Source organism: Perna viridis, chromosome 9 (genome assembly GCF_037379345.1).
Source record: "Perna viridis isolate PV_CMFRI_1.1 ecotype Kerala chromosome 9, ASM3737934v1, whole genome shotgun sequence".
Classification (NCBI taxonomy): domain Eukaryota; kingdom Metazoa; phylum Mollusca; class Bivalvia; order Mytilida; family Mytilidae; genus Perna; species Perna viridis.
The window spans coordinates 5,457,517-5,475,384 of NC_142453.1; the positions used below are offsets into that span (position 1 = coordinate 5,457,517).

A 17,868-nucleotide genomic window follows, 5' to 3' on the forward strand; every position below is an offset into this window, starting at 1 on the left:
TGTCATCAACCCTTCTGGATCTGATTCTGGATAATCTTGACTATGCAGATAACCTTTTCTTGAAGCACTATACAGGACAATTCATCAAAACTACAGCACAATGACAGCAACATCTGACTGAAGATCAATTTCAACAAAACTGAAGTCATGTCACTGAATATGAAACATCCACATAAGATACAATAAGATGGTAAAAGAGTGATGAATACAAGATCCTTCACGTATCTCTGAAGCATCATTACAACTGATGGTGGAGCTGTAGAGGACATCACTGCAAGATTATGGAAAGCAAGAGGTGTCCTCATTAACCTTCAGAGTGTCTGAAGTCCACCAGCATAAGTAGAAACACATAGATCAGGCTATACAACAGTTGCGTCCTATCAATACTGGTGTTACTCAGATGGACTCCAGAAGGTAAATGGAAACAGGATCACCCAAGACCACCTGGAGGTAAACCATTGAGGCAGAAATGAAAGATGTGGGAATGACCTGGAGTGAGATAGAAAAAAAAGGATAGAGAACAGTGGAAAAGGCTAGTCCTTGTCCTATGTGCCTCCAGGTGCAACAAGGATTAGGTAGGTAGGTTATAAACTAAAACTGTGGGTGACCCCAACTAGTGAAATTATTTGCTCCAGAATTTACAAGACCCCTCAGAGTTAATCTGAGCAAGCCAATAATAAAATTTTCTGAACAAAAAATTCTACATACAAACATATTTAATAACATCAGGAATTACAAATAACACTATAACATCAGCTAGAAGATGATAGGAGGTCATTAATACTCTGATTTTTCTTATTAAGGTCTAATTTCCATGATTCTGACTTTTCACCAAACTGTAATGATTTTGTATTAATTGTTATATTCATCAGTTTGGCAAGAGCATCTCTGGCAGCCATTTCTTCTGCTATGGATACTGTTTCTCCTGGAGCTAAAATACATATAAAATTTCTTTACAATCCAACTAGCACGGTAAGAGGAATTGTGACTATATGATAAGCTGACAGACAGATGGAGTGATTACAATATATTCCCTCCCCTCAAAATTTGCTTGCTAGGGGTATAAATACTAGCTTTTTTCAGAATGGAAAAGGTCATAAATCAGTATATACATGTACAATACCAGTCAAAACTTGTAATATGGTGGGGTAAAATTCATTAAAAAAAGCTTTACAATACCAGTATTCATCACATGGTTTGACACTGGTTTTTACAAATGAAACATGGTATCAAATATCAAAGCCTAAAATCCTTAAACCGACAGTAAGTAAAATTTTGCACAGATTTTAAGTAGCACTCCAGCTAAGAATCATACAAAATGTGATTCATGGGTAAAAAACCTACATATCTTTATTTTTGATATTTTGTTTAAATTGCCATAGTAAACAGAAAATAACATTTGTAAGTGACACCCAAATACAATAGAATCTATTGGATTTTCAATGTTGATTATCTCCTAAGAGCAGGCAGATTTGAATGAATAATTACACAATTCATAGTATAGACCCATAAAACAACTTAATTACAAAAATAAAAATATGTAGCATTTTTTGGGTGTATCACATTTTTCAGATTTTGCATGATTCTTACAAAGACAGCTACTTAAACACTAGAGCATTTAATCAAAACAACATGTAAAATTACATGTATTTTACTGCAATTTAACTTACATTTTCCTATCAGCTGTTTGTCACTGTATATGCCTACATGGTAGAGAGATAATACTGTTGCTTGACCAGACTGCCAAAGTAACCTGTAATATAGAGTCATTCATGTAGTGGTTTTTAATGTACTGCAAAAATAGATCAGGTGCAAACTATTTTGCTTCACTGTTTCATTTACAACTGCAGTTATCTTCATTCCAGGACAATCAACCAATGAGAGATACTATTTTGGTGGAACCAATCCAGAAATTATAAACATTACAAATGGCAAGTATACTGGCAAAGACAAAGATAGATTGAAAACAACTTCTTAATAAGAAAAGGGATGTTTGTATGGCAATATCTCCAAACAAGTAGATGTTCGAAAGGAGGATGTCATAATAAAATTGTGCAGCAATTTATAAGTTCCGAAACAGTCCATCCAAAAGTGAGCAAGCCCTGATCCCCGATAAAGTTGACAAAAGAAGTTCTTACATTCATAGAGTATCAGGAAAGAAAGAAAGCTATCATACACTGTAAGTGAATACAAGCGCAATTACTTGACTAATCAAATAAAGTTTACTAGAACAAAGAACAAAAACACCCACTGTCAACATTTACAGGAATCGATTGATTCAATTTACAAAGTTGTCAACAACAGCGGTTCACACCCGAATTATTTCTGCGGTAATGCAGTTTCAAACCATCTTACAAATAATTGGAAAGTAATATAGCAGTTCCATTCTAGCCAATAAAAAGTAATGTAATTCTTCAATCTTGTCTTTAACTTTAATACCTTGGTTCAGGGGGACCTCTCCCCTGCATGGCTAGTATTGAAGATAGTAGTCCCATCGGGTTCATTATATCCCAAATTTCCATAAGGTTTTTACCACATAACTGACTGACAATGAAATCTCTTACAAACAACCCAGCTCTCTCAGTATTCTGTAAAAAGATAAAAAAAAAACCATTTAACACTCACAGATTAACAGAAATTAAGGGGAACATAATATTGTAAATATATTAATTTTCCCAGAGGACAGAAAACCATGAAAAACAGTACCCTTAAAATGGCATTGTAAACAATATATAGCGCTAATCATTTTTTTGAAATTGCAAAAATTGATACCTGCATCTATGTGTATTTTACGGAATCTGTGAAAATTAGCAACAGCAAAAACTGATATGTTTAAAGTAAGTTTGATTTAATGTTCCCTTACTCAGAACATGGGTATTAAAGTAGGAATAAATACAATTTTATTTTACGAACAGAAACACTATATTCAGATATAAAAAGTGTTGTAAATAAAGTGGGGAGAATAAACTAAGAATTTTTTTAAACAGCCATATTTTTTTTCCAATGCAGTAGGCATTGAGTTCCCTTTCACTTCATGTGTCATCCATGATGCTGAACCATGGCAATGTAACCAACAGAGCTTACAACCTCGCATTTCATTAGACAAAAGTGATAGCAACCTTGAAATTTGAGGCTCCATTGGGTGCATTGTTGTCCAGAATATTTTCAATTAGTTTTATACATTGAATAATCATTTATATATTGGAAATGTCGACAAAAAAAATCTAAATCTAAATGGGATCTGGTGTCAACAAACCAAGAAAATGCATTGGAAATCTTTTTTTATAGATAGTATTTGTTTGCATTGATGCCTTTTAATGAGTAGTTTATTAGGTGGACAGCACACAAATATATTTAACTTCAGGCTTTACCAAAATTTGTTGTGATGTGTGTTCTTCAAATGTACCCATGTTTAGCTTCAATTAAGCAAGAAAACAATACAAACTACTGATCTAAAACATCATTTGTTAGTTTTTTATGACCATTAAATGTAACTGTATTCCTCAATTGGAACTCCTTAGCCTTTCAAGTTACACAAAAGGAAAACCTTGGAGGCACTAGGTAGAATAATCTGTTTGGAATTTGACCAATCCAATTCTAAAATTATAGTTTTACTGGTTGAAATTATTACCATTACTTTTTTCTAGGCTCCTCGCTTCATGGCAAAGGTTGTTCTTTATTTTTAGTAATAGTTGACCAATTTTTTTAGCGCCACCTGGTGGATAGAACTACTTTGCATCATGTATGACTACAATTCTGACAATTTTTTTCAAGAAGAATTCTCCTTTCTGTATCCAAGGTTATTTTTTAGTGTACAAGAAAAGTCCTAGTAGTTTGAATAACTGTATTCCTTTGTTCCAGCATACACAGTTACTTCCCTTAGGCAAGTGTTTTCCTTCATAGGACAAAAATCTCTATTTCAATTCTTTAAAAATTGAACCTGTATAACTTCCAAGTATTTCTTGTACCTTTCAGAAGAAAGAAAGAAAATTAAGCAAAAAATTAAAATTTGTAATCAGAAGATATGCCTACAGAAAAGGGGAAGTAATTCTGCAAACTAGATTTTAATTCTGGAGACTGAATGAAATACTAAGATTTGAAAGAGATAATTTACCTGACTTTCAGCTAAAGCACCAATGACAGCTTTGAAGGTTGTAATATACATTTGCTCTTCTGGGGGATAAACCTAAAAATATGGCAAGCAAAGAAATAAACTGGTCTGCTGTACCAAAAACAATCTATACTGACAGTCTGAGATTACTGGGTGTAACTTAATTTATCCAAAAGATCAGTAAATATTGAAGAATGGGGAATTTGAAATTCATGGTCGTCGCTGATGTCATAAAAGACTGATTACTATCTAAAGACATTCAGTTTCAAAAATGACGACTAGGAATTACAAATCCATCCAGAGCAATGGATTTTATCCCTTGCTATAATTCACCTGAATATAGCTGAAATATTGCTGCTTGGGTGTTAAACCCCAACAATCAATCAATCAATCCCTTGTTATAGTGGGATTTATGCAGCTTTTTTTCTGTCTGTGTGTAAATTTCAGTTCTTTTTTCTCTTTTCTTTTATTATATTTCTTAAGTTTTCTATCATTATTCACCGTTTCTGTCAATAGGGGGTTAATCTCCTTTCTTGGTGGATGCCCTACTGACAGAAACAAATGCTCATGTTCCAATCTGTGTGTCTACATAATGGGCATATCATTGGAATCACAGAATGCATCTTTTAATTTTTTGGGCCTGAATCTTCATTTCTTAATTCTATACATGTGTACTATAAGTGCTGTGTAACAGGAAAGCATGATTAACCACACAAAATCAGACATTTACCACTGATGCTCAAACCCTAAATCACGTGGTGACAAGCCAATAACAAGCCCTTGACAGACTGGTTTTGTTTTGTTTTGACTTTACACGAGTTAACTCAACATGTGTTGGATCCAACTGTATTAAAATTTGTATCGTATGTCCCATCCACAATGACGTGAGGAAGAGACAAAGTTCACCAGTAGACTAATGTTTTCCTACTTACAGGAGACATGATCAGATCGGTTAAGCCAAGGTTAGTAGCTATGTGGAACATCATTTCATCTGACAAAAGGTAGTCACTCATAGCTCTGTAATAAAAAGAAAATCAATATACAGTGAGACTCACTCACTATTCTGTAAAAGAAATTAAAAATCCAATACCTGTGCTAGTGTAAGATAGGTAAATCTCAGACACCCAAGAGCAAGATTTAACCATTTGCTAACGAGGCCTGGCCAAAGAACTATCATATCTTAGCTAAATAAGAATAGGTATGATGTATATGTCAAAGAAAAAACAACCCTGGTGGGATGAAAATATCAGCCCAAGGCCACCCATTGGTCTTCACAGTGATCAAATTTAAGGGGAAACACTTACTAAATGCAAGTTGAAATTCAATTTTGTTAATAGAAATTACTTCCACTTGCTAAAATTTGCAAGTGGAATTCTATATGTCATATAGGTAAAGTCCTGAAATAAGAAAATTTTCAGTACTTGCTAAATTTAGCTAGTGGAAAAAAAATTCTAAAGTTCAATCCCTGCATCAATGAATGATGAGGAAACCCTCATACCACAAGGCAGGCTGCAGCTGGCCCCAAAGCATCATTATACACTGATATAGCAAAAGAGTTGCCACTATATATACTCAAGTAACATAAAAAATAAACTAAAGGTAACAAAAAAACCACATACAGAGGCCTGAAATTCCTGACTTGGGAGAAAAATGTGGTGGTGTTAAAGAACTTTGGCTTGATCACAACCCTCCCCTTTATAAATCTGGCAACTGTGGAAAAAATATTACACAATTAAACACACAAGCCTGGTTGATTGGTCAAGTTTCAAAGTTGGACCTTTATAAACATCTTTAACATCATGATTAAGTGGATGTTTTAACTTTAACTATGTTTAACACCAATAGGTCAATTTCGGATACAACTTTTCAACGTCAATTCATAGTGCCTATTTTCATATTAAAATATTTGCGGCAAATATCTTTACAACCAGTTTCCTTCTCTTTATGTTTGTTTGTTTTTTCTTTTTGTTTACTTACTGAATGCCTTCTTCAAGCAACATTGGATAGCTATGGCGTAAATAGGCCTTGATGTATTGTGAGGCTATTAGTTGTCCTGAAAAACATCAGTACTCTTTTGTTATTTTTCTTCCACTATTATAAAGACAATAAATATCATTACAGTTAAGCTAAATTAGTACAGTGGATTCCTGTTAATCACATAGACTATTAGTCAGAAAAGTAATGTGATTATAAGAAATTAACATTTTTTTCAATGCTAAAGTGAGAAAGATGTTCTTTTCTTGTGTCTAATTAGTTTCCTGCTTTAATGAATAGATATAGGAGAGATAACAAATTGTCGTAAAAACAAAAATTTAAAAAAAACTGAGGGATTTTACTAACAGTGTATTTGTGGAGAATACTGCCGGAACCTAATGCAATCAAAGTACGAAACACACAACAGTATAGTTGTTTTACTCATTAAGTTACATTTTTATGTAAACTTGGAAAAAGTTCCTATGTGATATTTAAATATATAAAATTTCCATATAATTCAGTGGAGTCCACTGTATAAAATTCTGTCTTAAAAATAATGCAAGTTACATGAAGCATGCATATCATCAACTGATCACCTAAAAAAAGAATAAATGTATAAATTTTAACAAATTAATGAATAATAGTTGATTTTGGCATACTCACTTGAAGATAGAAAAATAATATTCTGTAAACAGTTAAGCAAAAACTAATTAAGCTCCATACATGTACACGTACCTTTTTCAGCAAGATCTGTGTTGTCTTTTATATTCAGTGGAACAGATTCTTCAATTCCAAGCTTTCTCCTGTTCTCCACTTCTGCTTCAACATAAGCACTGTGGTAACAAAATTAATAATATGTTTTAAAGCAGATCTGTAGACAGTGGTGGTAATGGCTTATCTTACTTTGCCAATTACAGTCCTGATTTTCTTCAACTTTAACAAACCCAAATTTGACCATATTTTTTTATTCTATGCTTACTTTCAATTTTGCCAATTCTGTTTGGAAATTCAGGACTTTCATGGTTGCCAGAGTGTATAAGCAGTGTTCTAGGATTCCACTTTCCTTTAGTGAGGAAAAGTTATTCATTATGCTCCACTCTACCTTTAACAAGTGCAAAGCTTTATTTATCAAGTTTGGAAAGCAAACTTCAACTGTGGTAAAGTCAATATTCATTTAGAGATTTTCCATAATTACTTTAAGATACAGAAGCAAAAAAAAGTAATAAAATTGATAATTTATTATTTACCATTATAACAAGAACTAAATATTCTTGTACACAAAAATAAATTTAAAAAATATACAACTATCATACTCGCTATCATGCTGACTTATTAAATACAATGACATCTCAATTCATAAATAGCGGGCACAAAATTACAAATCCACCTTATCTATCATATTAATTTTAAAAAAACAAATTCATTGAAAAGTAAAAGAGGGAGGTCGGAGGGGAACTCAAACATATTTTCAAAAAATGACTTCTAACTCAGGTGAAAAAACTTTTCACTAATTAATGACATACGTTTAGATTTACAGGTAGATTTTGGGTAGAATTATTTATCTGTTTATACTAGTATTAACTAAGAATTCAAAACTTCCTGGAACCCTAAATTTTGAAAAATCCTAGAACACTCTTTAAGCAAGAAAAGCATTTGCTCTTTAAGAAACCAAAAGACTACACAGAAAACTGTTTACAAATGTTATTAAGTAGGTAGCCTAAGGTAATGGACATTACTCTTGAAATCAGTGATATGTTTGTATCAAATTCATTTTCATCAAAGTCTATCAAACTTTCATTTGAAACAGAATGAAATCTGTCAAAGTTACTTTGATGCTTACATGACATTGATGTAAGATACTGAATACAAACGTTCCAATGAATTGTAAGAGTTGTTTCCCTTACCCTAGGTCTACCACCTTAAATTCCACTTGCCTAGAAGGGCTATAAACAATCATGGAGTCAAAGGGTTTTAATTTATTCTCAAGAATGGGAAGTTTATTTATTAATGAAATCTGTTGACTGTTAATTAAGTGTAGGTGTATACAATATACCTTGAAATAAAAGCTCTTCTTAGAATTTCTTCATCAAACTCCTCACCAAATCTCTTCCCAAATGCATATATCTCTGAATTATAATTCCTTAAACAAAGAAGGAAAGATAAATACACAGTTATCATCACATTAAATATAGTAATCATGTGAAAATTGTTTTACTGTGAAAGTACTTTTATTTGTGGATATCAATTTTAATACATAGATTGCAGACAAACTGTTGGTTCATGGATTTTTAAATTTGTGGTTTGACATTTCCTACAGTACAAATAAATAGAAACTATATATTTTGTCGGAAATTTAATTTCATGGTTAGGTCAACCATGAATTCTACAAACATTGGCACCCCACGAATATAAGTATTTTCACAGTATAGCAATTATCTTGAACCCATATCTATCTAAAAAATTCATAACAGGATGTACAAAAAAAAATCAGTTTTCTGGGGTGCATAAATGAATTGTGTGTGGTTCAAACTCAAGGACTATAAGCAATGTCATCTACTTCATGTGTAAAAAATTCATTCAATTATCTTGATTATTTTATTTTGAAAATCAGAAGAATTTTATAAATTACTAGTATACTGAATTAATATAATGCATTGAATGATATTAACAATTTTGTTTAGATGGACAAAATGAAAGATGGATGTTACATGTAGTGTTATCATATCTGAATATACTTTCTTTTTACAAAATTTATGTGAATAGTTTTACTTTAATTCTGATGAGTTGCACGCCAAAAGCCCTCCCTTAAACTATCTGACCACAATTGTAATTATATTTTGCGGAATTATCATTGCTGATACAGGATTGGCTAGATTTTAACACTTCATTCAGAATTCTCTGCATTCATTGTTATTCAAGGTCAAGTCCAGAGAGTTCAAATTTCAGTTTGTATGACAGAAACAGTCAGCAGGTGGATTTGCCTGTCTGTTGTCTCCTCAAAATAACAAAAATATGACTACTAGAATAGGTATATTGAGTCCCCAATTTCCTGAGATCTAGTTTGTCGTCTCTTTCAGGCTTTGGTATAAATTTGAGTCTTTTGTCTCTTTCAGAGTAATAAAATACTTACCGACTGTATATTCTAGGAAAAGTAATTTCATTTTCACCTCAGTTACAACTATTGCCTGAGGGAAAAAAACTTACAATTTCCCTAATACCCAGTCAATAAGTATTAACTATTATTTCCCTATGCTTTTTGACTGAGGGGAGAATTAATTCTTTACCAGCATCTGGTTTCTGCAGGATGTTGTTCTGGTTCAGGACCAGCTTCAATCCGTCTTTTATACAGCTCCCTCAGATATGGTGCTAACTTTTTGGAATTTTTCAGCCCACGAGTAATCATACATTCTGGAAAAGAGAATTAAAATAGGTGGTTTTCCAATTCTAGGTCTATGTATCCTTTAAGAATATTTGTAAATTATTCATGTTTTTTCACTATTTTCTTGGTCTTGTCTTTGTCACTAGATCATGAGTATCTGATTCCTCTTTTGTATTATGGTCCTTTAGCTTTTATTTGCATGGACTAATATACAGTGGTCAAGGCCCATGGTTTCTTTGTAAAAATATCTAGTTTCCTAAAATTGAAAATGTGCAGATTAAAATAAATCTTCAAATACATTTGAACTTCTGTCTGTCTTATGAATCAGTTGTTGGCTTTGATATTCTTCTTCAACAGGAATAATTAGCAGTCGCCCAATAGCCTTTGGATACTAGATTTTGAGCCGGGCTACCAAATTTTTGGGTAAAATTCAGTTGCACATACATGTATAGAAAATATTATACAAAAAGATGGTCTGGGCTAACAGCCTGTATTCCCTAATTTTTATATGTGTATTATGCATCAAACTTTTTCCATAAAACTTTAATGAGTTAGAATGTCAAATATCAGTAAGGAATTTCACTGTAGAAATTTGGAGCATAATTCTCTTTTGAATGGGGACGAAAAAGGGTTGGCAAATCACTGACTACCATTAGTTGTCATATTACAAAATGTAAACAACTGGGGACCATTGTTCAACTATCAAAGTACAAGTCGGGAAAAAGTCAACAAAATAATTAACAGGAGTTCAGTAGGCATTCCACTATTTCAAGTATTTAATCCTTTGTTCTAAATATATCATTTATTATGATTTAATATAGATGTTATAATAATATACAATTAATATAAGTAACGCTAGATGTCATCAGAGTGGATCATGATGGTAAGTTAACTATAGATACAAAACATGCACAGAATATAGCACACCAAAAACTCCTCCCACAAATTATAAATAAAACATTAAAAATTCTTAATCTGACCAATGGCTAACTTTCCAAAGTTCATTAAAACCAAAATATCTACATTGTACTTGTCAAAAACAATTAATTAATTCAGTGTAATGTTCAATGGGGGATAGAGTTGTGAAATTAGAATTTATATTAAAATAGAACTCTAGACCTTTATCCAGTAATGCGGAGATCAATCAACAGATGGTCATGAGCAAGTCTTGTACATACATTAATCTTAATCCTGATCTAAATAAATACCACTAAGTAACCCATAATCAACCAAATACATAACAATAAATTGTAATAGTAATACTTTAAAATATTGAGGCTGATGACAGTTCTTTCCATCAACAGGTGGCACAATTATTTGGACTACCCCAGTAATATACTCCCTTTGGGTGATCTCTGAAAGTACACTACACTCGGAGTGGAATGGTTCTCTAACATTTATGTCCAACCCGAGTGAAACTTGGTGTTACACCAACAGATTGAACAGCTTTTCCAGAAATACAGGTCCCAAGCCTTCTAGATAATTGCAAAGAACCCATAATCAGGACTGTGAACATCATCAGTAATAAGTTATAATATGTTGTCCAAACAAGGACGAGACCAAGTGGATAAGATGGTTACCTTGTTAAGTCTTTTTTTACCATTAAAACAGCTTCCAGTTAACTCTGAGATATTTTCTATCTTTATTTTAATGATAAGTTTTGTTTAACAATTTCGAACTTAATTGATGCCGACCGATGTTTTTACAATCCCTTGACAAACCTCGCATATAGTAGTCTATTTTTAGAAATTTAAATAAACATATTGTATACAACTTCTTCGATCTGGTCATCAAACAGACTTCAAATAATCATAACTCAATACCGGACAGTCATGAAGTATTAATCAACAATAAATATCTATTTTACAACTTTCTTTTTATCTTTTCACGTTATATTTGTCAATCATTAATACCAAATGCTAATCTTCTCAACCGCTGTTTTAGTGTGCCAATGGCTTGGAATAAAGCTGGACAAATTGACTTGTATTACTGGTATAAAAATGTAGATTTCAGCAATTGGACTTCCTCTTGTGATTTTATTTGTTTCACCATATCCATTCTTTTTTTACCTGATCAACAGGACTTCTAACTTTTAACCATACCTCGGGCAATTAAGTAGGGGCTAGCCAATGTCATTGAGAAATTGGATGAACGCATTCAATGGGAACTGCAACAGACGGAGTTTAAATGAATTTAACATACTTTTTTCAGGGAGAAATGTACCGAATCTCTGTTTAGCAATTTAAATTTAACGCATTAAATTGAACGAAATGAATCATCTTTCCTGCGAATAATTGGTTATTCTTATTCACCTTGTTGACTCTTAACACTTTGAAGAAGACCACTGTGTCTGCATATCCTTGGAAACACCCTGCAGTGGTTCAAAACTCGACCTAAAGCAGCCATTCTTACTGTTCACTTGGTCCCTTCAATCGATCTTACAATGAGAGCGTGTGATAACAAATTAAGTATAATTCGGAAACCAGACGATTACCACATGTGAAGGTCAAATTCTAGCATGTTCAAGTTCTTGTTGGTGAAATGCATTTGACAAGAACTTTGAATTTCTTCAAGAAATACAAAAAAGTTCCCGGTCAGTTATTTAAAGGGTATGTAATTATTATCAATAGTATATTTTACCCTCTCACTTCTCAAAATGCATATTACTGTGCAATAACTGCAGATGTACAGTAGGTTATAATTTTATAAATATTGAATTTAAGTAATCTTGTATATGTGATTATTATGATCTCAGAATGTGACGACTCTATTCGCTACACTGCTCCATTGGATCAAATCGATACAGGGAAGATAACGTAAACTTGTATAAGGGTCTGCAAAATTCCCAACGATGTTAGAACTGTCAAATTTGCGAAGCAAATTTTTGGTCGTTCCCTCCGCGGGACTTGAACTCGTACCGCTGTGACATCTATGGCAACACTACCTGCACTAAGTCCAGTGTCCTAGACCACTCGGCCAACTAGGCTATAAAATATAGCTTTCGCTGGCTGGGTCATTTCTCCTCGTAGGACTAATCTAGGGCTGTAACTTAGTACACGATGTATGGTAGTACGGGACAGTTCATCTAGGTGTTATTATGTAGGATAGAGGATCAAATTAATGATGCATGTCACAACAAATCAATATTATACAACGTCTCAGAATGTGACGACTCTATTCTTTACTTATATTATATTTATACTTATTCGCTATATATACTTTAATAGATGTCAATATATGTCCTCAGTCTGATTTTTAGGTTTCAGTTACTAGAATATGCAATTTTCTGTGGTCTTATCCTCTCGCTCTGTACTTAAAAAATAGGGACAATATTACTAATAGTTTTTAATATAAAAATTCCTGACTTAATGATAAAAATCATACTACAATATTTTTTATTGGGTCAATTACAAATGTATGTTAAGCTAGTTCATTATATGGTTGTTTTACATAAGATTGAAAGTTGACGAGAAGAAAGAAAATTGAGATGCAAAAAATTCAAAAGAGATAGAAACAAATGATACAAGTGAGGACATTGCTTCAATCAAATTGTTCGTATTATTGGATGGACAGTAATAGTAGCATACCTGTTATCCTTTGTAACAGTTCATGTGGGAGATTCTCCTCCATTTTGACAAACAGGATGAATTTTCATTCAGTATTGTTAACTTACCTTTCACATGTGGCAACATCCCTTCAGCACCTGCATATTGAGTTTTCATATCACATCTCATACATTATGCTTGTCGTTAGTATGCAGACTTATTATACCAATTTAGACTTCTTACAATTGGGCTTCTGGAACAGGATTATGTTGCTACAAGATTGAAGTCATCTCTACAGAAGTTTTATGGTCTTCATGAACTTGTAGATCGTAATGGTGTATCCATCTGCACCATGAAAACTGATTTATTCAACGTGTCATAGTTTTCCTTTCCTCTTTTGTCTACCCCAACTTGATTTTTTTATGAGCAACTTGGCAGGTGTTTCTAGAAAAGCAGATGACGATTATCCTACCAGTGCACCAGTTCCATGTTTTTTGTCAAAAAAAACAACCCTACTGGGATGTAAATTAACATGTATATATTAGCTAATTACTCCTATTACTGTAAGTTTATAATGTGTCCTCTGGTCAAGATCTTGACCATTCTGACTTGTCAACAGTGAATGAGGGGATAAAGAAGCCTATATGGCTTATCAAATAAACCTAAGGCAAAAGTTACAATGTATGTGAAAGGTACAAAGGTACAAAAGTTTGATTGTTTATTCTCTGGAGCTTGAAGTCTTACAGGAGCTTTTCTCATGTAAAATCCTGGATCTTCCCCTGATGAGTTCAACTTCTAGAATGAACATCATCACATGTATGTACATTTACATGTATTTCAGTATGAAGTCAAACAGAAAACTTTAGAATATAGAGGGTGAAAGATTTGAATAAAACTAAGTTGATCTGCATTTTTTTTTATCATTTTTTTTTATTTTCAGAAAGAACAGAATCATTCCAAAGATATATCCATGGCATAAAGAAACTGCATTAAAATGGTATATGGTGCAGGAAAGGAATGAGAAAATCTTGCAAAGACCTTATCTAACAGAGGTACAATGTAATTGAAATTTTATGTACATGTACATGTAGACATGATTGGCCATATGCAGATCCAAGGGGGTAGCCCCCCTCCCCTGGCCAATCATTTTTTTGATTCATGATGCTGTGAAAGTTATTGTTTGTGGGATACTTATTTTTGTGGTTTTTGTAGGTAGACCAAACCATGAACATTGGGTTTCCAATGAATAAGGATTCCCAATAATATGTATACTGAAAACATTAAAACAATAAATTCAATAATCAACGGACTTGTGTTTCTTCCCTGATCCACAAAAATTGGTGTCCACTAAAGTACTTTCCTCGTATTCATTTTGCTTAATTACATGTATGAGTTACTTAATATTTTAACACCAGCTATTAAATTATTATTTTATTTGACAAACAAGTTTTCTGATTGGTTGGTTCTGTTTGAGCTTAACCAGGATTATAAGTTTGATAGTGTGATCATTGATGTTATAATTTTGTGTTGAATGGTCTGTAATCTGCAGTTATAATGATCTGAAACAAAGTAATATTTTAATTACAAATCAGTTCTTAATACTTATTATTTGGTTTTGAATCCTATAGAAATTATAATTTTTGAACAGGTTATTTGAAATAACTTGGTTTAAATCAATTTGCACTTTTATAATTGGTCACAAAATTTCTGCTTTCAATATTTCCTAGAAATTCACTTTCAGACATTGTCATAAATGCCAAGTCATTCAGACCAGTTTAATAAAGTCAGTTTAAAGGTTTTACTGAACATTTGGGAGGCCAGTCCAATGAAATTCCAATCTAACTGGACTGTACAGAAAAGGATACACAGGAAAAATTGCAACATATGTTTTCATGTGTTTTAAAACATATGGAAACATATGTTCAGGGCCAATATGGAAATCTTTGTTTTTGTGCCTATACAATTTCATGGAAGCAAAATTTTTTTCTTAATTATATGAAAAAATAGACCTTTTATATATACTGTGAAAGTGCTTTTCTTCATGGGATACCAATTTTCATGATTTTTTGTGGGTAGACCAAACCATGCAATTTTGTTACCAATTAAAAGTAAATTTCTATTTATGTGTTTACTGTAAACCTAAAACCCATGGATTCAAGAATCCACGAACTTGTGTTTCTTCCCTAATCCATGAAAATTGGTAACCACAAATTAAAGTACTTTCACAGTATTTAGTCCTATGGAAGACATATATTTACAATTTAATTTTTATTTACCTTTTTTCATGAATTATTTGTTAGTCCTAAACTTATGTTTTTTATGGTGGCCCTAAATGAAACGTATTAAAACATGTTACAATTTTTCCTGCCTGTACTGGGTTCTACAAATTCATGCACTTCATGAAAGCTTAATGTACTATAGCCCCCTAAAAATTCTGGACATTGGGTTGGAATCTTTCAGGCCCATTTCTAGACCAAAGTCCTTTTTAACTGAAAATGACTGACATCCCATCTATTGTACATGAGGTTCCAAAATAAATCATTTAAAAAATGTAGATACCAATTAGAAGACCTTTGATTTTTCAGTACAATTTGCAGTTATATATCAACCATACTGATATTTCCTTGATTATATGTCACTTGTCAAGACATCTGAATAAAAAAAAACACTAATTATATAAATATCACAAATTTGGATATGCTGTAAATGTGTTTTAATGAGTAAGTTCTCATCAGCAGCATCAGAACCATATATCTGGGAAGTTCAAAATTCAAAATACAGAAGTACTCAAAACCATAAATACAATGTATATTGAAATAGGACTACTCAATTACATACATGTACATGCAAAATGTTTGACCCAGCAAATTGTGAAAATAAGACCACATGTTCACAGTACAATAGCAGCTTGAATCAAGGTTATAAATGTAACAGATGTGCGAATAACAAATTTCAATTATTTTCATTTGCAGTGTTCTAGGATTTTTCAGAAATTGAGGTTTCCTCGGGAAAAATCCGTATAAAATCAACTTTCCCACAGTCAACGACTGCTTTACTAACAAAACAAATCCTTACAGCACTTGCCACAGGAAAGTGTAACTAAGTACCTAACTTTCCCTGACCCAAATTTCACTTGCCCCAGGTAATGGGAAATAGGAATCCTAGAACACTGATTAGTCTTGTGGAAGCATGAGGGAGGTCATAGATTTCATCCCAAGCAAGTCAACCAGGGGCGGATCCAGAGAAGTACCAGCCAGTGTTCCTCAGAAAAAGGGTGTGCTAGGACATTATTTGCAAATATTTCCAAATTTTTAAACAAAAGTGAGGAGGGGGTGCCAACCTTCTGGATCTGCTACTGTCACCTCAAAGACTTTAAATTAGTGGTCTCTACCAGTATACAGCATAATTAAAGTATACACAGTGACTTGTCTAAGCTAGTGCAACAGTTCTTGGCTCAGTTCTTTAGACTAGTACAAAGCACATTCTGTTGGATTCATTGAACATCGTAAGTGTAAAATCAGTCATAAGTTATGACATCACAATACTTTGATCTTCTAAATGACATCTTTACTTAAGAGTAATTTTACACATACAATTTTTTGTGAAAAGGACTGCTGGTCTTTAAATGCATGAAGTATCTGACGTAGGACCTAAAACTACAATTAATTAGTAAACAATCAATTCTTCTATATTTCAGACTGAAGACAATGGCCATATGGAAGCTCTTGGCTATACAGAAGAAGCCAAAAGGAAAGCCTTACTAAGACAGGCCTATATAGACCGATGGAACAAACCTAAAGAGAAACGAATACACCGTCTAGAGGAATCTCTTAAACATTTGAATATCAGGAAATCGTGGGAGTAGTGAATATAATTTGACTTTGTCTTTTTTGTAATAAAATTATCTTTTATCATATGGTACCTTTTATGTCTATACAGTGAAATCTGTCAGCACTGAATACTGAATAATCCACGGACTTGTCTAAACCAGACATTTTTTAAGTCCCTTTTTAATAATTAAGTAACAGCCTTTGTAAGAAATTTTGTAAAATGTGATACACCTTAAAAGAGGCTACATATTTTTATTTTTGTTATTTAGTTGTTTGATAGACTTATATTATGAAATGTATATTTATTCATTCTAATCTCTGAGGAGATAATCCACATTGAAAATCAGCAAGTTTTTATTGCATTTTAGTGTCATTTACAGAGTTATCTCCCTTAATTTTGAATTCTGAGTGCATTCTTCATAATTTTTATCTTCTAAGAACAATGTTTAAATGGAAAGCCACTTGTAAATTTCTGTTTACTATGACATTTTTTTACAAAATATCAAAAATAAATATATGTAAGCTTTCCAACCGTGGATCACATTTTGCATGATTCTAATGTGGAGTGCTTAACTTCAAATAACTTTAACCTTGGTTAACAGAACACCCGGGTTCGGTTAAAGAGATTTACTGTACATATATATAACATAGCTATTTCTCCCATTCTAAGCCTGTGATTAATCAAAGTGCTGTCAGCACTGGATGTTTTTGATTCTTTTGAAAAATTGTAGCATGAACAAAATTTCGAAGGTTACATGATGTAAAATAAAATTGAGATCATACATTTGCATTTTTCGTATTTAATATCAAGAACTGTTTTTCCCCAATGCACATAAACCGGAAGTCAATTCATGCTTTTGATCCAACACCACACACAAATACAATTTTTGTTCCACTTCACCTTTTTCCTAAATTTTTAAAACTGTCCAAAATTAATTTGCATTAAACATTAAAAAAACTACAGTAACAGATTATTTATTATAAAATGTACTCAATTAAAATCATTTTCAGCTTAAGAAAAAAATTTCC

The 17,868-nt window shown here is 32.5% G+C and overlaps 3 protein-coding genes across 3 annotated transcripts in view; 2 read left to right on the forward strand and 1 right to left on the reverse strand.

The window, feature by feature from the left end:
• The window catches only part of LOC148606438 (nucleoside diphosphate-linked moiety X motif 6-like), a 75,627-nt gene that overhangs the window by 11,426 nt on the left and 46,333 nt on the right, over window positions 1-17,868 (forward strand). The gene's annotated exons all lie outside the window — the stretch shown is intronic.
• On the reverse strand, window positions 699-11,927 carry LOC148606439 (large ribosomal subunit protein mL44-like). The gene is made up of 10 exons (XM_088544128.1): window positions 11,777-11,927; window positions 9,370-9,493; window positions 8,139-8,225; window positions 6,821-6,918; window positions 6,089-6,164; window positions 5,044-5,128; window positions 4,115-4,186; window positions 2,440-2,588; window positions 1,671-1,753; window positions 699-931 (listed from the first exon to the last, which is right to left on the reverse strand). The coding sequence occupies exons 1-10, from the start codon at window positions 11,868-11,870 to the stop codon at window positions 753-755; spliced, it is 1,047 nt and encodes a 348-aa protein (XP_088400254.1). The 5' UTR covers window positions 11,871-11,927; the 3' UTR covers window positions 699-752.
• On the forward strand, window positions 11,923-16,925 carry LOC148606440 (uncharacterized). The gene is made up of 3 exons (XM_088544138.1): window positions 11,923-12,073; window positions 13,950-14,061; window positions 16,707-16,925. Exons 1-3 carry the CDS (start codon window positions 12,006-12,008, stop codon window positions 16,872-16,874), a joined length of 348 nt encoding a protein of 115 aa, XP_088400264.1. The 5' UTR covers window positions 11,923-12,005; the 3' UTR covers window positions 16,875-16,925.

Excerpts from the sequence above, each read along its gene's own strand:
- LOC148606439 (XM_088544128.1), bottom strand. The coding sequence starts at position 11,870 with ATGGCTGCTTTAGGTCGAGTTTTGAACCACTGCAGGGTGTTTCCAAGG. Across the intron at positions 8,226-9,369 it reads CCTGCAGAAACCAGATGCTG|GAATTATAATTCAGAGATAT; the intron begins GTAAAGAATTAA and ends TCTTTGTTTAAG. Across the intron at positions 932-1,670 it reads CAAACAGCTGATAGGAAAAT|CTCCAGGAGAAACAGTATCC; the intron begins GTAAGTTAAATT and ends TATGTATTTTAG.
- LOC148606440 (XM_088544138.1), top strand. The coding sequence starts at position 12,006 with ATGCATTTGACAAGAACTTTGAATTTCTTCAAGAAATACAAAAAAGTT. Across the intron at positions 12,074-13,949 it reads CCCGGTCAGTTATTTAAAGG|AAAGAACAGAATCATTCCAA; the intron begins GTATGTAATTAT and ends TTTTATTTTCAG. Across the intron at positions 14,062-16,706 it reads AAAGACCTTATCTAACAGAG|ACTGAAGACAATGGCCATAT; the intron begins GTACAATGTAAT and ends TCTATATTTCAG.